The 27673-nt window shown below is 45.5% G+C and overlaps 1 protein-coding gene across 1 annotated transcript; it reads left to right on the forward strand.

Moving 5' to 3' along the window:
• Positions 1–619: 619 nt before the first annotated feature.
• On the forward strand, positions 620–22236 carry PI4K2B (phosphatidylinositol 4-kinase type 2 beta). The gene is made up of 10 exons (XM_040425556.1): positions 620–1096; positions 10499–10650; positions 11941–12141; positions 13963–14094; positions 16198–16351; positions 16513–16604; positions 16684–16774; positions 18224–18357; positions 18445–18504; positions 21005–22236. The coding sequence occupies exons 1-10, from the start codon at positions 808–810 to the stop codon at positions 21176–21178; spliced, it is 1479 nt and encodes a 492-aa protein (XP_040281490.1). The 5' UTR covers positions 620–807; the 3' UTR covers positions 21179–22236.
• Positions 22237–27673: the final 5437 nt, after the last annotated feature.

Here is a 27673-nt window from a genome sequence, read left to right on the forward strand (position 1 = left end):
TCCTTCATTTTGGGGACCCATTCTGTAGATAGGAGAAAGTCACAGAGGTGGGACCCACACCTATCTGACATTTATGGCATATCATAGTAATATGCTATAATTATTGAGATGGGACAACCCCTTTAATTGTGTGATTGTGTGTGTGTGTGTGTGTGTGTGTGTGTGGTTGGGGGGGGGGGGGAATCAGTCTCCACTGAACAGAATTAGGCTATATTTACACCTACAGGTTTTGATCGCTTTTTTAAAATAGTTTTTGAAGCAAAAAAACAGGGGTGGATAAAAGACCACAGCATAAGCAGCCCCTCGCCTTCATACTATATCTCCTTCATGATTTACATCTGTTTCCAAAACTGCATAAAAACACCTGGTCAAAACCTACAAATGTGAACACACCCTTAGACGAAAGAACTAGGAAGACAAGACGGGGCGCGGCGAGGGACATTTACACTCCTACTGATACATTCGCAACAAATCCTGGGGCAGTCCATGTGAGGGGCGTGGCTAGAGCGGCGGCTGCATGCAATCTGCCTGGCAAGCAGGGCTGAAGTCTACACCTTTTCGAAAGCCCTCATTCGTCAAACACATGTCACATGACCGCCTTCAGGTCTGAGACGCGCATGTGTTGACAGAACACCGGCTACCTTAGCTGCAGGCGGGTAGTAAGCTCGACCAATAGGAGCAGTTCTGTGGCGCGGCCCAGCCAATAGGAAGCCTCTGCTCGCTGTGGTGACGTGTGTGGACACTTCCCTGTATATTATCAGTGTGCGGGATGGCTCCGGTGGCGGTGGTTTGTCCCGGGAGGATGTGATGGCGGAGAAGAAGCCAGAAGAACGGGGGGCTTCCCCGCCTTTGTTGGTGTTCCTGGAGCCGTCTGCGGAGGGTGGTGAAGCGACAGCGGCTCCGGTCACTGCACAGGCGGGCAGAGCGGCACCGGGAAGTGCTGTGCGGTTTTTCGCTGGAGGAGCTCGGGAAGAGGAAGCAGGAGAGGAAGAGCCGCTGCTGAAGAGGTCCGGTGCCACCTCCCCGAAGTCCGGGAGGAAGGGGAGACCGCGGCTCAGCTCCTCCTCAGACCGGGACAGCCTGCTGTCCAGTGCCGGTAAGCGCCAGTGTGAACTGTGCTCTAGGGAGACGTGGGCGGGGCCCGACTACTGGTCACGTGGACGGTTGTCACACACTGCACCGACTTCTAGGCTCCTGTTCACATAAGTCTGTATTTCTAATGGCTGACTACCATCTGTACTGCCCATCTTACCTGAGCCGATGACTGATCGTTTTGGTGAAATCTACCCTTTATTACTTGCAGCGCTACCTCCGCTCTCTAGCCCCTGACTGATGGATTTCTCCATAGACATGATGAGGGCTCGTTCCGCAAAATAAAACGGAATGTACTCCGTATGCGTTCTGTTTCCATTCAAAGATAGAACATGTCCTATTATTGCCTGCAAATCGCGTTCCGTGGCTCCATTCAACACTTACGGAATGTACTCTGTATGTCTTCCGTATCCGTTCCGTTTTTGCGGAACCATCTATTGGAAATGTTATGCCCAGCCCAATTTTTTCTATGTAATTACATTACTGTATATGCCATATGGAAAAACAGAACCTGAAACAAAAAACGGATCTGTTAAAAACGCCCCGCAAAACACTGAAAGAGACATCCAGTTGTGTGAACGAGCCCTAATGGAGAGAGAGCGGTCAGTCATGGGTGGGTTCACCTGCAATACCGAGGACTGGAGCCGTGCGGTGCTCAGTCAGGGGAAGGGAGGCCAAAGACAGATGTCACATGACTGACACCAGCGCCGCCCTTTGAGAGTGGCACGGAACAAGATCGGTTTTCATCATGGGGTTCTGCTCACATTTGCACTGGAGCCGCCAGTCAGCGGTGCTTTCCAGTTTAATGGCAAGAATAGCACAGAATCTAACTGATCGTTGAGTGTCCGTGTCGTCCTTTGGGCATTGACCCTAGAGAATCCATGACCCAGTTGTGAAAGTGGCCTTAAAGGGGTTGTCCAGCTTTCAAACACTTTTGTCAGTGTTTTACTAGTGACACCAGAACTGCAGCTGTAATTGTCGGGGGTCTAGCTGGTTGGACCACCTATGACCTCCTTAAGATGATTGTCAGTCAGGGCTCATGCACACGACTATGTATTTAGCGGATGACGTCCGTTTGCGTTCCGTATTTTGCGGAATGGAACACCTGGGCTCCTAATAGAACGGTCCCATCCTTGTCCGTAATTCGGACAATAATAGGGCATGTTAAATTTTTTCTTTTTGCGAAACGGACATGCGCACATACAGAAACGGAATGCACACGGAGTAAGTTCTTTTATTAAATTTTTTTGCGGACCCGTTAGCATGTGGTTCCGCATATGGTCCGCAAAAAAACCCCAAATGGACACGGAGGTAAATAACTTTTGTGTACGTGAGCCCTAAGGCTCTTGCAGACGAGCGTGAGCAGAATAGGTCTGGATGTGTTCAGTGGAAAATGCGTGATTTCCCAAGCCAGTTTATTCAGTTTTGCCTGCGATTGCGTTCAGTTTTTATCGCGCAGGTGCAATGCGTTTTGCACGCGCGTAAAAAAACGGTTTACAAACTACATCTCTTAGCCACCATCCGTGAAAAACACATCGATTGCTTGCGGAGGCGATGTGCTTTTCACAAACCCCCATCACTTCTATGGGGCCAGCGTTGTGTGAAAATCACAGAATATAGAACATTCTGCGATTTTCACGCAACGCACAAGTCATGCGTGAAAACCAACGCTCATGTACACAGCCCCATTTAAATGAATGGGTCCGGGTTCAGTGCGGGCGCAATGCATTCGCTTCACGCGTTGCACCCGCACAGAATACTCGCTGGTGTGAAAGGGGCCTAAGTCCTGGAAAACCTCTCATACATGGACACTGTGTGATCAGAGACCTCTACTATTCCCACTAGCTGTAGCTAGCCCTGAGGGATCTGTGTGTGCCCCGCAGCCGCCTCCTCTAGTCAGGAGAACCTCACAAGTAGAGATGAGTGAATTTCAGATTTTGAAGTTCGGGTTGGAGTATAAGCTGAATTGCGTTATGGATTCCGTTACCGCGGACCGCAATTCCATGACGGAATGCCTTTAGAGGCGTTCCGTTATTCATTCCGTCATAATCTAAGTCTATGGGCTGCATAACGGATCCGTCTGGTTTCCGTTATGCAGGAGAGGACTCCAGCATAACGGAAACCAGACGGATTTCGCTCATCCCTAGTCACAAGCCTTGAGGGCAAATTCCAGCTCCAAGCATTGATTTTAGCCACGTGTCCGGCCGGGGAGATCACAGTCCTGAACAGATTGATTTCTGTCCACTGAAGTGTCTGCAATAATGACCTGTGAACGGCCACGTAGGGCGATAGTCCCACATCACTGCTTGCTCTTTACTTAACTGGTTTTTCAGCATCCGCTTGTTTGCTTAACTCCTTAACATCTCGATGTCCAGTGCGGCTGAAGAGCGTCCACTGGAAAAGCAAGCGTCTTACATTTTTTACATGATTTTGTGGGGAGAGGCTCCGGTTGTAGTTCCTTATGACGCGCTGTGTATGGTGCACATGGAGAGGAGCATATACACTCCAATAACCTGCAGTATATGAAGCCGCCTGGTGCTGATTTCCGGGACGCGTTTTGTCCCTCCTTGATCAGCTGACATACTTGGTGCACCCTTTCATGTAACACGGGGAAAGGCAGAATGTACTAGATACGGTCAAGTGCATAAGGACTTAAAGTCAAGCCGTCCCCTCTCCAGACATGTCTGTTTTAGTAACTACTTGCATTCCCCAGGTTATCACAATTCTGGAGCATCTATTATGACTCTATGATGTGGCATTCCTCTATTATTCCTACTAGAAGTTTATGAATGAATGCATTGCTAGCAGTTTGCAATAAAGGTCCAGATGGGTGTTACCAGTCGGGGCTGTGTCCTTGCACAGGCTGACACTGGCAGCACTGATTAGATAGTGTCAGCCTGTGCAGGGGCAGAACCTCAACTGGTAACACCCATCTGGACCTTTATTGCAAACTTCAAGCAATTCATTCCTAATTTGTAGTAGGAATAATAGTGGCACATTTTTAGAGTCCTAAAAACAGACGCTTCAGACAGGGCTGTGGAGTCTGAGTCGGAGGCAATTTTGGGTACCTGGAGTCGGCAAAAAATACTCTTGACTAAAAAAAAAAAAAAGCAAGTTTAAATGTCCCAATTCACAAAAAGTTATAATTAATTACCGTATTTTTCGCTCTATAAGACGCACCTAGGTTTTTGAGGAGGAAAATAAGAAAAAAAATATTTTGAACCAAAAGGTGTGCTTTTGGTGGGTTTTGAACTAATGGTGGTCTGTGGATGGCACTGTTGTGGGGGCCATCTTATCTGTCATCCACAGATCTCCCCCCCCCCCCCCCCCCCCCCCATAACAGTGTCCCTGTGTAGTCAATGGGGGCCGGCATCTGTTTCTGTAATGGCAGCGGGGCCCGGTGCCTGCTTCATTCATAAAGTGGGCGGAGCAGGCGCGTGACGTAGTGAGCTACGCTCCGAGCGCCTACCCGGCCTCCTGACTGCCAAGAAGTTAGTAGTAAGTAGTACAGCGCTAGATTTAAGATGATTGGAATACTTTAACAATACCCACAAGTTAGATATGATTACCGTATACTACAGTGAGCGGGGCCCGGTGTAGTAGTATACAGTGACTGCACCGGGCCCCGCTGCCATTACATAAACAGATGCCAGCCCCTCCTCCCTCTCAGCCTATTCACCAGACGGTCGCAGCATTCGCCCTCATAAGACGCACTGCTATTTTTCCACCACTTTTGCGAAAAATACGGTACTTCTCTACTGTAAGAATAAAGGCCAATGCATGCAGTGCGTCACGTTACCGCAAAACGAACACGTTAGGTGTCCATGAAGAAGCTTTTCATATGCTTCACTATATGGCACGCAACGCACAGTTAAAGGGAACCTGTCACCAGGATTTAGTGCATAGAGCTGGGGACATGGGCTGCTAGATGGCCGCTAGCACATCCGCAATACCCAGTCCCCATAGCTCTGTGTGCTTTTATTGTGTTAAAAAACAGTTTTGATCCATATGCAAATGACCTGATATGAGTCCTGTATCAGGAGATGAGTCAAGCGGAAAGGAGCCCAGCACCGCCCCGCGTCCTCCGAATCTCCTCCTTGCTGGCTGACGTCACAGAGCTGGAGCGCCGAAATCTCGCGATGCGCAAGCTAGCGCATGCGTAGTTCGTTCCCTGTGCTGATGCCAGTACAGGAATGAACATGATGCCGACACTGCGCATGCGCTAGCTCACGCATCGCAAGATTTCGGCGCTCCAGCTCTGTGACGTCAGCCAGCAAGGAGGAGATTCGGAGGACGCGGGGCGGTGCTGGGCTCCTTTCCGCTTGACTCATCTCCGGACTCATATCAGGTCATTTGCATATGGATCAAAACTGTTTTTTAACACAATAAAAGCGCAGAGAGCTATGGGGACTGGGTATTGCAGATGAGCTAGCGGCCATCTAGCAGCCCATGTCCCCAGCTCTATGCACAAAATCCTGGTGACAGGTTCCCTTTAAGGAGCGGCAATACCTATACTTTCCATTGTGTTGTGTTCCGCTGTTACAGGGAACGCAACGCCCATGGTTAACCTTGCCTCTCACTGATAACTGATCAAGTAAATATGTTTTTTGCAGGACTAGAGACACTTGTATAAGTGACGGGAATGGATGGTCAATAGCTCAAGACTGAAGCTGTAAACCATTTGGAAAACGGATCCGTTTGAAGATTGAGCCATATGGTGTCATCTTCAAACGGATCCGTCCCCATTGACTTGCATTGTAAGTCTAGACGGATCCGCTCGCCTCCGCACGGCCAGGCGGACACCCGAACGCTGCAAGCAGCGTTCAGGTGTCCGCTCGCGGAGCGGAGGCTGAACGCCGCCAGACAGATGCATTCTGAGCGGATCCGCGTCCACTCAGAATGCATTAGGGCTGGACGAATGCGTTCGGGGCCGCTTGTGAGAGCCTTCAAACGGAGCGCACGAGCGGACACCCGAACGCTAGTGTGAAAGTAGCCTCAGATTGTTAGCTTAAACTTTAAACAGGACTATAGGATTCTACTAGGGAAATCATGTTTTACAATAAATGCCCCGTCCTGGATCCCCCCCACTGCCCTATCTTCAGCAGAAGACCAGCACACAAAGGAGAAGGCAGCGGCCTGCTCGCCAGTAGTTCTGTGGTAATGACATGTATGTTGCCTTTCTTTCCTTCAAGGAATGTATAAAATACATTCACATATTAAATACAGAGGAGTCGGAAGTACCAAAAACTGAGGCGTTGGACCATTTATCTACCGACTCCACAGCCCTGGCTTCAGAATTATTACATGGGGAATGCAAGTAGTTAATAAACCAGACATGTCAGCTCCTCTTTAAATATTTAGTGTTGAAAATCTATGCTCGGCAAAGGTTGTCAGTATCTGACTAGTGTCGGTCTGACTCCTGACACTCCGCCTGATTAGCTCGCTCTTTGAAGAAGCCGTCGTGCTTATGTTTACCAGACACATTTAGGTACCAAGCGCCCCTGATCCTGACGGATGAGGCGACCCTTGTACATGTGATACACCGCTCACCGTCTGCAGTTGTAATCTGTTTAGGCGCTGCACTATAACTCCCAGCATCTAGCACAGGATCTAGTGTCTGATCATGTGCAGTGATGTGTATAGGACATGAGCGCTCGTCTTCGTCCTTGATCTGTTCTCGCACCTCTTGTTTTCTCGCCGTCGCTTGTCTGCTATAACACCTTCTCCATATGTGTGGAGCGTTTAATCATCTCCTGCACGGCACATGGATGTAATGAAGATGTCTCGCACCGCCAGGGATATGGCGCCTTTTCTCCATCTGTGAAGTCATAATTGAGAACTTCAGCTCTCGGGGAAAGAGAATCCTGTTAATTAAGGCTAGGGCCACATGGCGATGTGTCATGCGACAAAAAGGGTACATGTGACTTGCATGGATTATTTGCGACTGTTTTGTCGCAGTGTGCCATCATTAACTATCATTCTATATAAAAAAATAAAATAAAATAAAAAGTCGCATGTCGCTGTTTAGCCCCATTAACCTATTAATTCCTCAAGAATGAGCCACCCTTCAGCCTATGTCGGTGATATTGCATGTGTGTTAGGGCTCATTAAGACAGCCGCACACCCTGTACACTCCACAATGACTGGAGTCTAAATCTGTGAATACGTCAGCCCTGAACTACATAGCCCAGCATGCTTAGATAATTCACATACAGCAATCGGCCGTAACATGGTAAAGTGGATCATCTGGAGACAAGGGGTGGGATATATCGGCAAACAAGTGATCAGTCAGATATTTAAGACCATTTCTGATGCCTTCAGCACATGAACAAGTGAAGGGATTGGAGCGACTTTGACGGGAGCCAAATTGTGATGTCTAGACGACTGGGTCAGATTATCTCCAAAATGGCAGGTCTTGTGGTTTATTCCTAATATGTAGTAGTTAGTACCTACCGATAGTGGTCCAAGGAAGGCCAACCAGTGACCGGGTGATGGGTGCTCACTGATGTAAGGCTGGAGTGGAGGCTAGTCCTTCTAGACCAGTTAATGTTGACTTTGGTAGAACGGTGTCAGTAGACACAGGACATCATGTTGACCGCTGTCCACCACAAAGAAATGCCTAGAAAGGGAACGTGATCGTCATAACTAGTAAGTCCCATGGAAGAAGGCGTCCGGGGCCTGATGAATTTCATTTTCTTAAACATCATGTGAACAGCCGGGTGTGTGTACAGCACTTACCTGGGAAGAGGTGCACTATGAGAAGAAGACAAGCCGGCGGAGGCCTTTTGATGCTCTGGGAAACTTTGGGTCCTGGCCTTCATGTGGATGTGACACGTACCACCTACACACCTTTATGGCAGCGGAGTTCCCTAATAGCAGTGACCTCTATCAGCAGGATAATTCCCCGGCCACACTAAGACTTATTCAGGAATGGCTTGAGGAACATGACAAAGAGTTCAAGGTAATGTCTTGGCCTACAAATTTCCCAGATCTCAATCTGATCGATCATCCGTTGGATGTGCTGGAAAAACAAGTCTTGATTCATGGAGGCCGCATCTCACAACTTACAGGACATAAAAGATCTACTGGTAACATTTTGGTGCCAGATATCTCAGGACACCTTCAGAGGTCTTGTGGACTAGTTAGAGCTGTTGTGGAATGAGCAGGACCTACATAATGTTAGGCAGGTGGTTTCACTGTTGGGGCTGATCAGTGTACACATAGATGATGTCCAGTGCTTCTGAGAGGTCTTTATACCATTACGTACCTTGCAGGCCTGTACTTTCTTATTTATGGTGTCTTGCATTGGCACACACCTCTGTAAACATTAGGTTGGACGTTTTTATGCTTCAGGTTTATCAGCAGGGCTGACTCCAGGTTCATGAGGGTTGGGCGATAAAGTCTCAGTAGGCCCCCTTGCACAGTGATAATATAGTAGTTATCACCTGCAGTCCTATGTAACAGCACAGATAATGGTCATGGCTGAGTACAGAAAGTGTAGTAGTGTTACCTGCAGTCCTATGTAAAACCACAGATAACACTAGTGTAGATCACGTGGTAGTGTTGCCTACGTCCTTAGTGTGCCTCCCTGTGTCTCTCCCACGGACTACTTGCTGGCGGCACTGCGTCCTCTTCCATCTTCTTATTGCCTCGCACAGAATGTCCTGATGCAGCTGCATCAAGGCATAGGAACACTGTTGAAGCTGCTTCCACTTGAAGCATTTAAGATACACTCTGGTGCTCCAGATCAAGGTACCCCAAGGGGTTAATATCCACGCGTGGCAGAGACATATACGCTGACACAAAGGCAGGTCAAAGACAGTCTCTGTTTATTACAATGAGTAAATCAGTTTTTACATCTCCAGAGGGGGCGTCCCCCTCGGAAGCTCCTGCCATTATTTCATTGGCTAAGAAGAAAAGAGTGCACAACGCGCAGACGCCAAGTGTTCTATCTTACAAACTTTGGGTATGTGAACTTAATGTAAACATCTGTGCATATTATAATGGCGTTTTACTAACATTAATACTGATTATGTCATATATGACACTTCAAGGAGGTGCTTTATTTTTTATAGGCACTGAATATATATGTGAATCATCTAGCTAAGTAATTGGCTCAAGCATTCTTCTACAGCCTATACATCATTCTGCACACATCTGTGGGAGAAGTCAGGATGAGCTCGGCACACAACTGCATGCCCCCCCCCCCCCCTCGGAGAAAAGGGGGAGGGGAAGGCACTGCTTAAATAAGGAAGAAGCAGCTTAAAGGGAACCTGTCACCTCCCAAAACCATCCCAAGCTGCCAGCAGTGTGTTTCTGATGATGCCTTTCTTCCTGAAGGCAGCTGCAGCAAAAGTACTGAAAACGTTTTATCCCCTGCCCGGCGCGCTTCTCCACACATGCTCAAAGTCAGGGAGGCAGCTGCCTCCTTGCTTTAAGTCACAGTAACCACGTCCCCTTCCCTACCCCTTCGCTGTGAAGGCAGCCAAACTCTCGGCATAAGCGCTGTGTGCACACACAGGGGCGGACAGACGAGCGCAGGCACACACAGGGGCGGACAGACGAGCGCAGGCACACACACACACACACACACACACACAGCCAGGCTCCTCCCACACTGGTCACATGGGCAGATGACCTCAGGAAGGTCCTTTAGCTAGGAATCTCCATCTACCCTGTTCTGAGTCCTGGGGCCGCCCACCCCAGCAGTGCACATGGCGAAAATTGTCTGCATTGCTGGGGTAAGCTGCCCTAGAATTCAGAACAGGCAGTTTAATGAAGACCAGGACACAGCTGCAGGAGTTAGCGGGCACTTGCCCTGGTGTGCCGGGTGCTGACGCCGGCCCTGTTTATCAGGCATGCCTAAGCAGAGATGAGATCTGTCTGCTCTGATCTGACCAGGGGAAGGGAAGTCATCCTACAGATCTTTTCAGTACGAGACCGATATCTTCCCCAGAAGAACTAATATGGCTGACAGAAGCTGTGTCCTAAAGAGAAGGCTAAAAGTTTGAAGCGCATATGACTAGGGCTAGGTTGACATCTGCGGTGGAGACTCCGTTAGGAGCCTTTGTTGCAGATTCCAGTGAAATAGCAGGACTAAATTCAGCGGCATTATGTCCACCAGGGTGACTAAAACCTAAGTGAAATCCAGTTGACCCCTTTAGAATCAGCCGGGTCCTCAGGCACTGTTGGCCTCCAGCTTATACTGGATCATGTGCTTCCCGGGTGGAGGTCTGCTGCTGGTAGGAACATTTGTTTGGGGGGGTAGAAGGGCAAAGGATTAGACAAGGAATCTTTTATATTGAAGTTTGTATTGGTCATGGTAGCGTGTGATATGCACACAGTGCCACTATTACCATGCATATAATCTTTTAAAAATTTTTCATTTTTTTTATTTTTTATATAGGCCACGGCAATGAAGAGCTGAACGTCATACTGGATGATATTGAATTTGCTGATATAATTCACCGAGCCGAGCAGGCGATTGACAACGGTGTCTTTCCCGAAAGGATATCCCAGGGCTCAAGTGGAAGCTACTTTGTTAAAGATCCAAAGGGGGTGTGTATAATATGAGCGTGCGCTAGTGAACTTAGTGGGCACCTGTATAGACTTCATGTCACCCATGACTGCTTTTACTACCTGGTCTCCTTTTATCTATAAAATACCACAGCTCTGCTATGTAGTCTCCTATGCAGTTACTGATCTATGGGAGGGTGTTTTCCATACCTTGCAGGCTGAAGGAGACCAAGGTGGAGAGTCTCCCCTGGTCAAAGGAGCCCATACAAAAGAATACAGAAGATGGTTGACAAGCTTGTGTGTGTATAGGGGTGCCTTGATTCTCCCCACAGATGTCCATGAAGAGAACAGAAGTATTGAGCTTGTTGAATTTCACCCTACTGCAAAGTCTCTGCGTAGGAAAGGATGGATATGGAGTCTGCTTTTCATCAGTCTCCCATAGACTTTAATGCGAAGGGGCGGTACATGAGTTACTTGGAGTAACTTTTTTTTTATTTTTTTTTATTTATTGTGTAGGGACTATGATTTAAAATTTTTATTTTTAATATAGCATAATTTATTACTAAAATATGTCTGCAAGTTTCTCTTTTCCCTGCACTTCTGCTAGTGAGTGCAGAGAAGAGCTAGGAGAACAGCGCTGTGTGCTTACTGCCAGCTCTGATTGGTGCAGCCGCATTCTCTTTCCTGCACTCACTATGAGAAGTGCAGGAAAGAGAAATGTGCAGAGCTGGCCGCATGTCAGATAGGGAGGGACAAATCGCACACATCGTAGGACACCTGCAGAGAGGCTGAGGTAGGGAGATAGGAGACAGGCTGAGAGAGAGTGCCTCCATATTTGCGCATAGCCAGTGTATAGTAGGCACTGAGGATGGGTTCTGACTGCTGCTATGTGGACACTTTATATGCAGTTTTCTTGTAAAATTAACACATTTCCCTAGTAAAATATTTTAAAAGAATAATCACTGTCCCCACACAATATAAAAAATACACTTGAAACGACCATTACACTTTAAAAAATGATTAAAATAAAAGAGCGGCAGGGGTCCAATGGCACCCGCCAATCAGCTGTCCAATTTTTGCAGCGCTGCTCCCGTTGACTTCAAATGGAGCAGCGCTGCAACAATCGGACAGCTGATAGGCGGCTGGCGTTGGACCCCTGCTGATCTGCAACGATAGACCATCACTTAGTAAAACCCGGGCAACCCCTTTAAATGTTTTTAAGCAAGAATTTTTCTTTCTGCCTGAGGACGGGCCATCAGTAAGTGCAGCCCAGACAACCCCTTTAATGTGAGCTGTCTGTATTCAAAATGTTTTATTTTTTATTTTTCTCAGAAAATAGTTGGAGTATTTAAACCAAAATCAGAAGAGCCTTATGGTCACCTTAACCCAAAATGGACCAAATATTTTCACAAAGTGTGCTGTCCCTGCTGCTTTGGCCGTGGTTGCCTTGTTCCGAACCAGGGGTACCTGTCTGAAGCTGGAGCCTATTTAGTCGATGAAAAACTTGGATTAGGAGTTGTACCCAAAACCAAGGTAATGAAAGGTGTCTGTCACGTTTTATTTTCAAATGGATCAGTATTGTAAATGCCACCATATTCACTACTTGAAAAAGTTAAATCTTGTGAAGTATTTTGTAAGAATAAAAATGACTGTTTGTAGCTAAGTTTGACTCGAGCAGAGCCTTAAAGGAGTTGGTCCAATATTTTTACCATTGATGGCTTATCCTCCGATAGGCTATCAATATCTGATTGGTGGGGGACAAATGTTCTACTATAGCATTGGAACTACACAGCTCTGTCCATTTTGTAGTGGATTAAGTTGCTTAATGCGGAATTAATGGGAGCAGCGCTGCAGTAACCAGCTCTGTCCACTACACAACGGATGGAGCTGTGGAGGTCGTGTTGGAGCTACCCCAAAACAGCAGATCAGCGGCGGTGCTGAGCGTTGGACCCCCACCGATCAGATATCGTGGACCAACTCCTTTAACCCCTTGAACACTTTTTTTTTTTTTTTTTTTTTTTTTTTTTTTTTTATACTCCCAGCCTTCTGTTTCACCTCCCAGGTTTATTTTTTATTTTTTCTTTTCTTTTGAATGAAAATGGTTCTTTTTCAACACTTTCACTGTTTTGCACACCATGCATTTTTTTGCATAGAGAACTAGAACAAGCAATGATTAGACATCTTTTCTCATAGACCCCAATGCAGTAGCATTGGAGTCTAAGAATTACACTTAAGTTCCTATGGAGCCCTGCCACAGACAGGCTCTCCATAGGAACTTGTATACGGCAGCCTCGGATCATTAAGGACTGTGATGGTTAACCTCCGGCACTCCAGCTGTGGTAAAACTACAACTCCCAAGGTGTACACTTGATTGGCTGTTCTCAGAACTCCACTGAATGGTGCATGCTGGGAGTCGTAGTTTCACCACAGCTGGAGTGCCAGAGGTTAGCCATCACTGATTTAGGAGGACCGAGGCTGCCGCTTAAACCCTAAGGAGGATCAGGGCAGGTGGTGCACTGCCGGGAGCATGTGCTCCTGGATTTTGACCTCCCAGATGCCGTGCTCACATTTAAATGTGTGCAGTCGACGTTCTCATCGATTGAATACAATTAGTTCTGGGTGCCTGCTGTGGCACCCACTGTGCTCACGTGGTGGTGCTATTTTTAAATACCTGACCGCTGATGTAAATTTACGTGAGGCCGTCGGGAAGGGGTTAAGCAGTCTGTACACTTTAGATGGTTGTCAGCTTAAGGGCTCGTTTACACGACCGTTGGTGTCCCGTGCCCCTGCTGTGAACCGCAAATTGCGGTCCGCAACGCACGGGCACCTTCTGTGGGACAGGCGCATGGGGATTGTAGACCCATTCACTTGAATGGGTCCGTGATCCCTCCGTTCCACAAAAAGATACAGCATGCTCTATCTTTTTGCGGTGCGGAGGCACGGAACGGAACCCCAGAAAGCACTCCGTTTCGCATCTCCAGATTTGTGGACCCGTTTAAATGAATTGGTTTTATTATAGGTTTCCTAATCTATTTGTCCTGGCGGCAGGTTCACTTTAATTGACCTCCCTGTACACTACATAGAAATTGGAATGTGGCATTATTTTAATTTAGAACCTTTTGCCTCTTTAGTGTTGAGCGAACTTGTGTTTTAAGTTCGGCGTCTAAAGTTCGGGTTATTGAAGAATCGCGTTATGGATTCCGCTACCACGGACCATAACGGAATTTAGAATCCCTAACGCGATTCTTCGATAACCCAAACTTTAGACGCTGAACTTAAAACACAAGTTCGCTCAACACTACTCTTATTGTGTTTTTTTTTTTTTTTTTTTTTTAACTTTTGTCTTCTTTTAAGGTAGTCTGGCTTGTCAGTGAAACCTTCAACTACAGTGCAATAGATCGCGCAAAATCCAGAGGCAAGAAATATGCTTTGGAAAAAGTGCCAAAAGTTGGTCGAAAATTTCACCGTATAGGTTTACCGCCCAAGGTAAGGGGGGTGCCCTCAACCCTCAAAGAGGTTCTGACTATTTTGTTTCCTTTTAGGCTGAGGCCACACAGCAACACGTGTAAAGCGACAGCAAGTCTCAGAAAAGTCACATGCCCAGAAACGTGTGTAACTTGCCTGCCCCTTGCTGTCGCTTGAATTTTTTCTTTTACCTCTGATTTGGCTGTGAAAACAAAACCAGAGAAGATGCTGCCAGGTCGCAGTCACGTGCATTGCAGCTTACGATGGCAAGTCACATGCAACCTGGAACATATTTAGGATTTTTGTCAGTCGTGGCATGTCACATTGTCAATGGGCTCACAATCATTAGATATGAAATGTGACATTGATCTCATGATGTGCAACATGTCCTGTGTGGTCCTACCAATACACCTTCTTCCCAAATAGGGTTGCATCGGGTATCGAATGGTCGATACCCAATCGATTACTTTTGTACCCGGATCGATTCGATACCGGGTTTTACTATTTTCCGATACTAGGCTGCGCTACTGCACAGCCTAGTATCAGTTAGAGAACATGGCGCACGCACCATGTTCTCCTGAGCGGCACAGTGGAGAAGGAGGCAGTCCCTCCCTCCCTCCTGCCACCAATGAGAGGGGAGGAGGAGAGGGGCTGTGGTCACTGCACCACCAATGAAGTTAATTAACCTATTAATACAAATGTAAGAATGCAGGTGCCGGCCATATCACATACCCGGCACCCGCCCTCTATGACTGGGCACTGCGATCCGCAGAAATTAACTCGGGTGCCTCACCTGAGGGGTTAATTAACAGAGATCGCAGCACTTTGTCATAGAGGCCGGGTATGAGATACTGCTGGCACCCGCATCCTACATTTGTGTTCAGGTTAATTATAATCATTGGTGGCGCAGTGCGCCCCCCCCCCCACCCCAGTATTATAGTCATTGGTGGCAGTGGCAGCTTCCGATCGGAGCCCCAGCAGTGAAATATCGGAGCTCCGATTGGTTACTATGGCAGCCAGGACGCTACTGAAGCCTTCCATGGTAAGCTCCATGCTGCTGTGTGCACAAAGCCCTGGGCAACAGGTAAGAGTGTAAAGTCCTATTCACCCTAATAGAAAAAATTAATATAAAACTAAATATATAAATAATAAAAAAAAATCTGTTACATAGCCACGTCCGAAAAATTCCAAACGATTAAAATATTTTTAAAAATATGCGGTGAACGCCGTAACAGAAAAAAAGACGTTACATAAAATGTGGGATGCAAGCGGCTTTTTTTGGTGGTTTATATTTTTTCTTCGTATCGAGTATCGCAACACCTTTTTCATGGTATCGAAATCTAATCAAAATTTTGGTATCGTGACAACCCTACTCCCCGGTGACCTGCCCTGTTTTGACTTAAAGGGGTTGGCCAGTTTCCTATATTGACTAAACTGGTGTCAGGATAGATCATCCATATCGGATCGGTGGGGGGTTCAACCTGGCTCCTCTTCCCCGTTTGCAGCTGATTGAAGAGACTACAGCATTTATACGAGCGCTGCGTTCTCTTCACCTGCTTGCCGTTGATATTTCAGCAGCGGAGAAGTGTAATTACAGCCCCACTATTCACTTCAGTGGTAAGGAACAGAAACAGCTGATCGGCAGGAGTTGGACCCCCACCGATCCGATATTGATAACCTGGATAGGTCATCGATCTAATAAACCAGACAACCCCTGTAATGCCACTGTAGACCTTTCTAGGTCCTCAGTGCCAAGTGCTTAGGGGTGCCCCACTCCCCAATCTTATTATTGAGAAAACTGGTGGCACCATTAGAGGGAAGCATCCTCTTCGATCATGCTGCAGTTGCCTTTGATCACAGCGATCAAAGGGTTACAGGGCTGGGATTGTATTATTTTTTATTTTTTTATTTTTTTTAGCAGTTTCCATCATAGGAAGTGCCTTCAATATATGGCGGTGTGAATGTGCCCTATGCATAGAGATTCCGTCTATCATTTGTGTGTAATTTGCTGTCCTTGCAGCTGCTGATAACTTGAAAGATTTGACTTTGTATATATTACAATGTTCTGTCAGGATCTATCAATCAGTGCTATAAAGTGTAAATCCGTATTTTTCTTCTCCGCAGTTCGGCTCCTTTCAGCTTTTTGTAGATGGGCATAAGGAAGCGGACCACTGGCTGAGGAGGTTTGAAACCGAACCTTTACCTGAGAACACGAGAAAGCAGCTTCAGTCTCAGTTCGAGAGGCTAGTCATTTTAGACTATGTCATTAGAAATACGGGTAAGTGATATGGAGCGACACAACTCAGAATTAACTCTTCACTGTGTTCACGGTTATGTTCTTGGGGTGGCGGAGTAGTAGAAAAGGATCTTTGCACTAGCTGCATCCCGTAATCTTTCAGAATCGCTGGCTGACATTTCTCGACAATTCTTATCTTGCAGACCGAGGCAATGATAACTGGTTAATTCGATATGAAAGCCAGGAGGATAACATTGAAGGATCTGAGAAAGACCCCGATGGTCCTGTATCCAAGGCAAGACGACTTCTGTATAGCAAGTGTGCTTCCTGTAATCATCCGCTGGTTCAGGTTCTCATTGTGGTTTTGATTTCAGGAGTGGACTGATAAAGAGCCAATTATTAAAATCGCAGCGATTGACAATGGTCTGGCATTTCCATTTAAGCACCCTGATGAATGGCGAGCGTGTAAGTAGCCGTTTTAACACTAGATTAATAGCCCAGGTCTATATATCTAATTCAGCAGCACAAAAAAAATACAGAAGCTTATCTGTCCTGCAGTGTAAAGTAAAAAAACAAACTTTTTACAACGAACTCCAGGATGCCACTGTATGGCATCCATTTGACGTAAGACAAAACAGTTCATGCACACGGACGTAGTTTCTGTCTGCATTTTTTGCAGAGCAGATGTGGCCCCATTCCTTTCAATGAGGCCTCAAAAGATGCAGACAGCCCACGTGTGCGGTCTGCATCGGCACGTTTAGATGTCCTTTTCCTGTCCGTTTTGTGGATGAAGATAGGATGTTTCTACAGAAGTTAAAAAATAAATGGTACTTGCTTATTTCCAACTATACAAAAACTACAAACTCCTTGATGATCATCATGTGATAATTATTTCAATAAAAAATAAACTGATTTAAAAAAAAAAAAAAATGGTGGCATGCACTCCACAGCATCTGTGTCATGTTATGCGGATTTGCGGACTGCAAAACACCTATGGCCATATGCATGAGCCCTTAGTCTACTGTTAAAAGCTTTACTACAGGAAAGGCGAATCAACTCAATGACATGGCCAGAAAACAAGAACAAAGCCGACCGGCACTCGCCGTATTGGATGCAGTTTTATCTCTTTAATTCCCACATGGAGGAACAAATGACACGTTTCGACTCAACACGAGTCTTTGTCAAGCTGCAGTCCCTTTATGGTCAGCAGTCTGCAAGATGTTATGGTCCCACCTTGGGCTTTACATGTCCCTGTGATATCCGCAGGTCTGACTGCTGTTGCCATCTCTGGGAATGATTTTACGGTTTTACAGAGATATTGATTGTATGTTATGTATGAGACTCTGCCATATTATATAGACCTTTGCAAATGTCGCTTTTTCTGTCCTTATTTGGAGCTTAGTGTACCACTGGGATGGTGTTTTTTCTTGCTGCTACCTCTTTGGAAATATAACGTCCTTTATTTATGTAATCATGTTATTCAATAAAGTACATATTTTATGTATTTTTTATTTTTTTTACTCTTCCATAAAGTTAGAATCTGTCATGCACTGAGTTCTAGCCCGACCATAGGTCTTTTTCGCATACTCGTGATGCTGTGAGTATGGGGCTGGATATCGCAGCATCGTGGCTCACAGTGGTATGTCCAGGAAATGTGGCCGCCACAAGGGCTGCACACGGCCATGTGAATGCAGCCTTAAAGATGGGATAATTATAATTTATCAACCTATTGAGGCAAACGTGCGCCCTTTGATAAACTTGTCACACTATAAATCGCTGACATTATGTCACTTTCTCTATGCCATGTAGATGGCTGAAATGGGTAATAAAAGTAGATGTAACACTGTGTTGTGATGTAAAGTGTGCCAGTATCATGAGCACTTCTACATCTACCCCATGTTCTCTCCTCCTCAGATCCTTTCCTCTGGGCTTGGCTTTCTCAAGCGAAGGTTCCCTTTAGTCAGGAAACAAAGGACCTGATTCTTCCTCGCATCTCTGACATGAACTTCGTTCAGGACCTTTGTGAAGATCTGTATGAGCTCTTCAAGGTGAGTAGATATTATTTATCTAGTATAATGGGGAAATCTATATGGTCAGCTGATAACCTGCTCTTCCTCGTGTGCTTACATCTGTAGACTGATAAAGGATTTGACAAGGCGACATTTGAGAAGCAGATGTCTGTAATGAGAGGACAGGTAAGTAGTCTGACACTTCCTAAGTATGGTGAAAAAATCCTATACAGTGCGGAAACCGATTTCACTTCTGGAATCCCTTTTACATTGTTGTCTAGGATTAAAGGGGTTGGACACTTAAATCCTGCTGCATATCTTAAACATAGGAAAATTATCCATTTGCCCATGTATACCCCCTGACCAATAGGCACCAGCAGATCTCAAAAGCACATTTCTTACATAACTTTTATACTAAAATGGTGTTTACAGGGGCATCGTCCATACAGCAGTCACTTGATGTCCTCTAGCAGCACGTTGTTGGTAAGTTCAGTGACTTTGCTGGTACATCTTCTCTGATTTGCCTGCACTGGACTGAAGGCTATAGCCCTGCTAGAGGGCATCATGGGAGGGTTGTAAGGAGCCGAGATTTAGTTTTTCGGTGGGGGATTCTGAACACTTAGTCCCATCCAGAGATAAAAACACTGGAATTGTGGGAGAGAACAGTAGGCCTAAGTTCTACCTCAAATACTGTTTGGTTTACCTTGTTGATACTTGACTTTTAATAATTAATCTTGAAATAATAGCCAAAAAGTGATGAAAATATTACTAAGACAAGGTGCAAACACTGCAAAGTGTGATACCAGTGCACTATAAAAAGGAATGTTCTTACAGCTGCTGAGAAGTGCTTGGTAGCTGAGCGGAGAGATAGTCAGGGGGTCCCCCACAGAGCCAGGTCACTTTCCCTGATGTGTCCCTGCTTAACCTGCGCTACAGCTCTTGACAAACAAACGTGCTGAAAGGCACTTTTCTAGGACAGCCTAACGGGGCATGATACCGGGGCTGTTACTGTACCATCAATTGTCCTCTGATAATTTGGGCCAGTCACCCAATGAAACCTTTCGGGATACGGCCGGAAACTTGGGATATCCCTGGTGACACCCTAAGGCCTCTTTCACACAGGCTAGATTTCCGCGCGGGTGCAATGCGTGAGGTTAACGCATTGCACCCGCACTGAATCCGGACCCATTCATTTCTATGGGGCTGTGCACGTGAGCGGTGATTCTTACGCATCACTTGTGCGTTGCGTGAAAATCGCAGCATGCTCTATATTCTGCGTTTTCCACGCAACGCAGGCCCCATAGTAGTGAATGGGGCTGTGTGAAAATCGCAAGCAAGTGCAGATGCGGTGTGATTTTCACGCACTGTTGCTAGGAGACGATCGGGATGGAGACCCGATCATTATTATTTTCCCTTATAACATGGTTATAAGGGAAAATGATAGAATTCCAAATACAGAATGCATAGTACAATAGGGATGGAGGGGTTAAAAAAAATATGTAACGCACCTTAATCCACTTGTTTGCGCAGCCGGCATCTCTTCTGTCTTCATCTTTGCTGTGCACAGGAAAAGGACCTGTGGTGACGTCACTACGCTCATCACATGGTCTGTTACATGATCCATCACCATGGTAAAAGATCATGTGATGGACCATGTGATGAGCGCAGTGACATAATCAAAGGTCCTATTCCTCAAAGAAGACAAGCCGATTAAGGTGAGTTAAATATATATATATATTTTTTTTTAAACCCCCTCCAGCCCTATTGTACTATGTATTCTGTATTAAGAATGCTATTATTTTCCCTTATAACCATGTTATAAGGGAAAATAATACAATCTACAGAACACCTAACCAAGCATGCCGATTTTTCTCACGCGTGTGCAAAACGCATTACAATGTTTTGCACTCGTGCGGAAAAATCTTGCATGTTCCCGCAACGCACCCGCATCTTTTTCCGCAACGTCTGTGTGAAACCAGCCTAACAGTTCCGGGAATCTTAAAACCAGGGCACCATAGGTAGTGTAAGTGTTAGGGATGGCTCAGAGGGGTTGCCCTTTTCAAGGGGAGTGCTTCTCTACTTTGGAATACAGAGCAGCTCAGGTCAATCAGGGAAAGTGACCTGGTTCTCTATATATATTTATTTATTTATTTATTTTTGCATCAAAAGTGTCTATTTTACTGGCAACAAACTAAATGCATTTTGATTATAAAAAAAAAAAAAAGATAACTTTATTACAGGTCATCCTGGTCATGGCTGCCAGTCAACATTGCAGCCATGGCTCTGCCTGTACACGGCCTTCAAAGTACAGCAGCCACCTGATTGAGTCACTTGCCCACTTCATCCAGTAAATCTGTCACTGCGCAAAGCCTCATGCACACGAACATATTTGTGGTTTGAATCTGATCCACATTTTTTGCTGATCGGATGCAGACCCATTCGTTTCAAAGGGGCAGCAAAAAATAACGTGTGCTGTCCACATCCGTATGTCTGTGCTGTAGTTCTGCGAAAAAGACAGAACATGTCCTATATTCTGCAAAATGGACATTTCTATAGTAGGGGAAAAAGAAAATGGCGGCATGGCCATATCAGTGTTTTGCACTAAACTGTTAAAGAGTGATTATTTTTTTTTTTTTTATTGATTTTTTTTTTTTCAAATACCAAACCTTTCATTTCTTTCAATCAGATCCTGAATCTGACTCAGGCGTTAAAGGATGAGAAGTCTCCCATTCAGCTGGTCCAGATGCCTAAAGTAGTGGTGGAGCGAAGCCAGAGTGGAAGCCAGGGCAGGATCATTCACCTGAGCAATGCGTTCACACAGACTTTCCACTGCAGAAAGCCGTTCTTTACCTCCTGGTAGCCGGGGGATCTCGTGTCTTAAATACACAAAGCTGCTGATTTGCACAAGCACTGCAAAGGGTGAAAACTGCTGTCAACCCCCCACATAGCTGCCAAACCACAGGCCTCTCGAAAGGAAGTAATCTTCTTGAATGTACATCAGTTTACACTTCTGTCCTATTGTGAAATTGTTTTGTCAGGGATTCTGGTAGGACTGCATTAACATGTACTGTGTATATATATTATTTTTTTCCCTTCCTTAAGATATGAAGTTGTGCATTCAAGTAAATCAGCCTGCCTTCCATAGGGTTTCTAATATGCTGGAATGACACCTCAATTTACAGAGATTTTCTATCATTGGTTATTTATAAATTAAAATATGATATGTCCTGTTAAATAACCACACCTATGTTTGGGACCTCACTATGCCAAGCACTTTTTTTTTTTTTTTTTTTGGTGAATTTTTCTAAAGTGCCCTGTAGACTTGACAATAAAAAATTAAAGCCAGTTTTGGATTAACATAACTGCCGAAAGTTTATGCCTCAGGACCATAATGCTGTACATGTGTATCATATAACCATGGTGTCAGCATGCAGTGTCACATTGTAATGGGACGCTTCTACCAACCACATGGTTCCCAATTGCTGCTGTAGAAATGCTGTGTTTAGCTTGGAGGTATTGCCATATGGGACATTAGTGGCGTATCCACAGAGTAGGTGGTCCCAAGGGTAGGTGGGCTGCCGACTTGCACACTTCCTTTTCATTCTCAGCTGATGCGATAGAGTTCTGGTCTGGAGATAGCAGCAGGAAGTGATTTAAAGCTGTTTTTACTGTGACCTTTCCAAGCTGCACATAGTTTTCTTGGCTCAGGGTCCACAAGCAAGTTTTTGGCGTATACTAAAGAATTGTATATGCAAGCTAGACTTGAATGTCACCTATGACCACTTTCAGACGAGCAAATGTCACGCTTCGGACTTGAAGTGCAGCACCCGTCCTGACCTCCCAGCACTGCCGGGTCGCATAGCATTATATTGATTTATGATGCTATGTAACCCTTATAATGCTGCCAGTATTATCCAATACATTCCAGAACTGTAAGGGTTACATAGCATCATAAATCAATATAATGCTATGCGACCCCCGGCAGTGCTGGGAGGTCATGACAGGTGCTGCGCTGCGAGTTTGGAGCGTGACACTCGCTTGTCTGAAAGTGGCTTATGGAATACTATTTAGTCTTATTCTAAATGAATCCAGAATTCTGTGCTGATTAATTTTATTTATATGAAGCTCTGTGTGTTTCATTAGCACAGCACTCTAAGGCCTCGTTCACACTTCAGTGATTTCTGAGCAAAACCAAAAATGAAGCCTACACAGAGATGAGGTATAAAGGAAAGATCTGCACCTGGTTTTGGCTCACAAATCACTGATGGAAATCACTGAAGTGTGAACGAGGCCTAACTGTAAATGATCTGCATAGACTGAGTTAAAGGGGTTTTACAGGATTTAAAAAAAAATGGCTGTTTTCTTCCCAAACCAGTGCCACATCTGTCTATAGGTTGACTGATATTGCAGCTTGGCTCGGTTAGAATAAATGAGGCTAAGCTGTGGACAGGTGTGGCATTGGTTTTGGAAGAAAGTAGCCATGTTTTTTGAACCATGGACACCCCTTTAAAGGGAACTGGTTGCATGTTTTAATATGTTGCAGTGTTTCAAAGAAAACCTCTTATCTTGGAAACGTAAAGATGAAACTCGAAAAATTAAAATATCGTGTAAAGTTCATTTATTTCAGTAATGCTACTTAAAAGATAAAGATGAAACTAAAATATGAGAGAGACTCATTACATGCAAAGAGATATTTCAAGCCTTTATTTGTTATAATTTGGATGATTATGGCTTACAGTTTATAGAAACCCCAAAGTCACAATCTCAGGTCCCCTTTGCTTAGGGGTTATGGATTATTTAGCTGACTAGAGTGTGACATTTTGAGCCGAAAATATTGAACCTTTTCACAAAATTCTAATTTTAAGCTGCATTAATGCAATTCCTTTTAAGTTGCATTACTGAAATAAATGGACTTTTGCACGATATTCTAATTTTTCGAGTTTCACCTGTATGACACATTTTAAAAGTGGTATTCCCATAGGAAGATTTATGGTATGCTGAACATGCACGGTGTTCTCTCCATACACTGCGTTCGAGTACATTTGGCTATTGTTGGAAGTCCCATAGCGGTGAATCGAGAGGACATAGTGCGTGCACAACCACCCCTCCGTTCACCAGTGTGGGACCTCCAAAAAAAAAATGCCACTTAGTTGTTTTCAAATGGTCTGCAGTAGTGGAGAAAGCAGCATGTGCTCTGTACTTGGAGATGGGAGCGGGTCCCAGAGCTCCCTCTAGTGGTGGCTACAGCCAGAATAGTATCTTTTTAACTGTCCATGCAGAGGTTTTGGAGCTCTGTATTAGAAATTGTGCCCTGCCCTAAAGATATTCAGACCTTAATTGGTACAGAATTTTGGACCTAATGATTATAAAAGTTGGGAATTCTCCAAGCTATGAACAATCAAATATAGTCTATTTTTTGCAGCACATCATCCCAGAAATGTTCATTAAATAATGGTCACTTATTTCATATGAACAGTAGCAATTGTTTAAAATATCCCTACAGATGTGATGCTGGAGAATGTATCTGAATAATTTTATATAGGGCATAAAGGGATAGTCCCTATTTATTTATTTTTCAAAACTGCAGGGACCCTAATGATAGAAAAGAAAACTACCTTTACTTCCTTAAACACCCCCCCCCCCCCCCCCCCCCCCCAAATCCATTGTTGCCTCTCCGCTGTGTGCAGCTGTAATTTATTATTTTGGCTGAATCAGTGATGTCCCGTGTACCGCTGCAGCCGATCGCTGATCTCTGAAGTCTACGTCTGAGTTCTGTGCTTAGCTGCTTTGATATATCATCACTGCTGCAGCCAAGACAATACAACATGTCTTCTGCCGCTGAGGAAGGTAAGGTGGATCAGTGTATCTGCATATACTTCGGAGGATGGATTCTAGCAGATCAATGTGTACAGTATGAGAATGTAATGTAAACTATAAAAACATTTTTTTGACATGTCAGGGACACGAGGTTTTGATTAGTTGGGGGTCAGAGTGCTGAGGTCCCAGCCGATTGCTAAAACAAGGTGAAAGACTTGCTTACAAAAAGGTCTGCTGAAGACACAATGGAGAGAGTTTAAGAGGGCGTCTCCAGTGGCATAGAGCACTCTGGTGGGGGTCCAATTGCTGAGACCACTACAATCAAAACATTTGACACTGACACATTAAGTTTTTTCAAAAGTACAGATACACTTGAATCCTTTTTCTGTTGTACTTTGTTTTAAACAATTCTGTTTAAGAAAAATGTTGATTAACTGTTTAAAAAAAAATTGTTCATATTTTTATTTTTGTTATACTGTAGTACTTGGGAAGAAATAAAACCTTTATGTTTCTGTTTAATATAGTTGCTGAACTCTTTAAATTAACTAATTGATAATCTTATGCTGATTGTAATTGGTATAGGATTAAATTTTTTTAACTCCTTTGCTATTCAATAAAGCAGTCCTTAGAAATTTACAGTATGGCTACACTCCCAGAACAGCTGTTGAAAAGGACAGGTTTTTTTTTCATGGACATTTTTCAACCACTTGTGCATCTATTTCTCGCTCGTATCATTGGGGGACACATGACCGTGGGTATAGCTGCCATAGGTGGCGGAATTGCAGTTCCACTGGGCACTAGGGCTGCACGATAAATCGAAAAAAATCGAATCTCGATAATCGGCAAATGCGATATGGCCGACCCGAAAATGCCGCGATTATATATGAAGGGGCCCCGCGCACATAACTGGCTTTGGGTGTAAAGTATTTTACTAGTGTGTGAAACAATCTCTCTCCTATGACAGCGTCCTCCACAGATCCCCCACAACACAGCGTCCTCCACAACTATGTCATACCCAGCTGCGTCAGCGGCTCATATGGGAAAATCCAAGCAAATAGACCTCTAGCACAATTCCCTTAAAATATCGCATCACATATCGTTATCGTAATTTTTAGGGCCCTAATCGCACAAAATTCCCATATCGTGCAGCCCTACTAGGCACAGTACTGTCCGTATGCATTAGCCTCTTGCATTGGTGGCGTTATGACATTATCACTGGTTTCAGTGTTTACCGTATGCTTTACCTCCTTATTTAGGTGGAGTAATTGCACTTCCCACCGGGTACAGGACTCTGCATATGCATTACCACCTTCCAAAAGGGGCATATTTTCTCTACCATTGGATTCAGTTCCTGCTGTGTGCATTACCCCCTTCCATAAGTGGTGTACTTACACTACCTTGGGATACAGTACTTGCCGTATATGTTACTCCCTTTCAGAGGTGGAGTGATTGCACTACTACCGAGTACTGTGCTTACTGTAGGCATTACCCCCCCCCCCCCTCTCTATAGGTGGGGTAATTACACTACCTTTGGAAATGGTTCTGTCTATCGCACTACCCCCTTCCTTAACCGTAGGATTGCACTACCACTGGATACTATTCAATCAGTCGTTTGCCATCACCATGCTTCTGTGGCATTACCCCCTTCCACGAGTGATCATTAACTGGGGAATCGCTAAACATCTTTGCATGCTATAATTCAACTACGCCACGACACTAGATGCCTTGGCTTCCTTCACAGGTGGGCTTTGGCAACAGTTGGTGCCTTGTACTCTCCATCTAGTGCAGCGGTGGGGAACCATTTTGCTGCCAAGGGCCATTTGGATATTTGTAACATCATTCGGGGGCCATACAAAATTCTCAATAAAAAATTTTTACTGCTGTATTTGGTCAAACATATAATTGACTTAGGGATAAGTTACAGAAATTGCACTTCAATTAAAATAATCTAGAGGGCTGTATTTTTGCAGCACAAAATAGCGCCTGCACTATATATATACAGTATATTACATACAATACAGGCGCCATATTGACCACACATAGCAGTCTAATTTTTAAGTTCAGAATGTTACTTATTTGACATTAATGGCAGGAAGCTAAACCCAGGGGGTCCAGAGAGGGGTTCACCCAGCTTTCACTCTCCCTGCCTCTTTCTTCGCAACTGTCCCTGCCTTTGTCCCTTTCTCAGCAAAATATCTGCCCCCACCTCCATCAGCCTGAAATCAGCCTCCTATCAGACCCCCCAGGCCTACATCAGCCTCAGATCAGACTCCCATCAGACCTCTAAGCCTCAGATTAGACCCCAATCAGACCCTTCCTAGCTTCAGATCAGACTCCCATCAGACCCCCAGCCTCAGACCAGACCCGGATCAGACGCCCAGCCTCAGATCAGCCCCCATCAGACCCCCCAGGGTCAGATCAGCCCCTATAAGACCCCCCAGCCTCAGATCAGACCTTCATAATACCCTCCCTAGCCTCAGATCAGCCCCTCCCCAGATCAGCCCCCCTAGTCTCAGATCAGACCCCTATCAAACCCCAGCCTCAGATCAGACACCCCCAGCCTCAGATCAGACCCTCCCAAGCCTCAGATCAGACCCCCATCAGACCCTCCCCACCCTCCTTTAGCCTCAGATCAGCCCCAATCAGACATCAGATCAGATACTGTATTTAAGATAAACAAATAAACTTACCTCTCCAGCTCCGTACGGCGCTGCCTCTTGGCAGATTCACTTACCCTCCCTGTTCTTCTTCCTGCCGCACTATATTGTCACCTCACACCGCACAGCGTCAGGTCATAGTGCACGTCTACGTGCACTGCGTCCTGACGCTGGATGTGTCAGGACACAGTGTGGGGCTGAAAGAAGACCAGGGAAGGTGAGGACAGCCAGTGCAGTGCTGTTCTCACCTTCCTGTGCCTCCCGAATGCTAATGACCGCTTCCATAATGGAAGGGGTCATAAGCATTTTCACATTATGTTCTGGCAGGGGGCCGGGGGCCACATGAAATGATACCGTGGGCCGCATACGGCCCTCGGGCCGGAGGTTCCCCACCCCTGATCTAGTGGATACTGTGACTACTTCCATATTGTATCCTTTTTTTTTTTTTTCTTCTAGCACTGGTTGGGGGCGCAAACATGTCGAACTTTGTGCTCTCGGGGGGGGGGATGGGGGGATGGGGGAAGCACACTTACATCTCGGGGGGGGGGGGGGGGGCATCACTTATGTGTCCTAGAGACCCCCCATGGGCCTCCACCGTTCAGGTCGGTCATGGTATTTGTCCTGAACAACGTGTATTGCGCATGCCATTGCACAGAATTCTGTGCTTACGATCCAGCGAGCAGAATGTTGCACTCACTCTGTATTCTTTGTCCACCACTTCCTTATCTGGGTGAGGGTGTTATGCTGGCACTCTGCATTGGCTACTACAGCGTGTTCCCCTCCGCAAGGGAAGTTTTCACGCTAGGGCTAAAGATCGTAGTCCCTGCAGTGGGGCAGCCTCCCTCAGGTAGGGGTTCTACCCTGGCACTGCTTCGGCAGTT

The sequence above is a fragment of the Bufo bufo genome, chromosome 1 (genome assembly GCF_905171765.1).
Source record: "Bufo bufo chromosome 1, aBufBuf1.1, whole genome shotgun sequence".
Classification (NCBI taxonomy): Eukaryota; Metazoa; Chordata; class Amphibia; order Anura; family Bufonidae; genus Bufo; species Bufo bufo.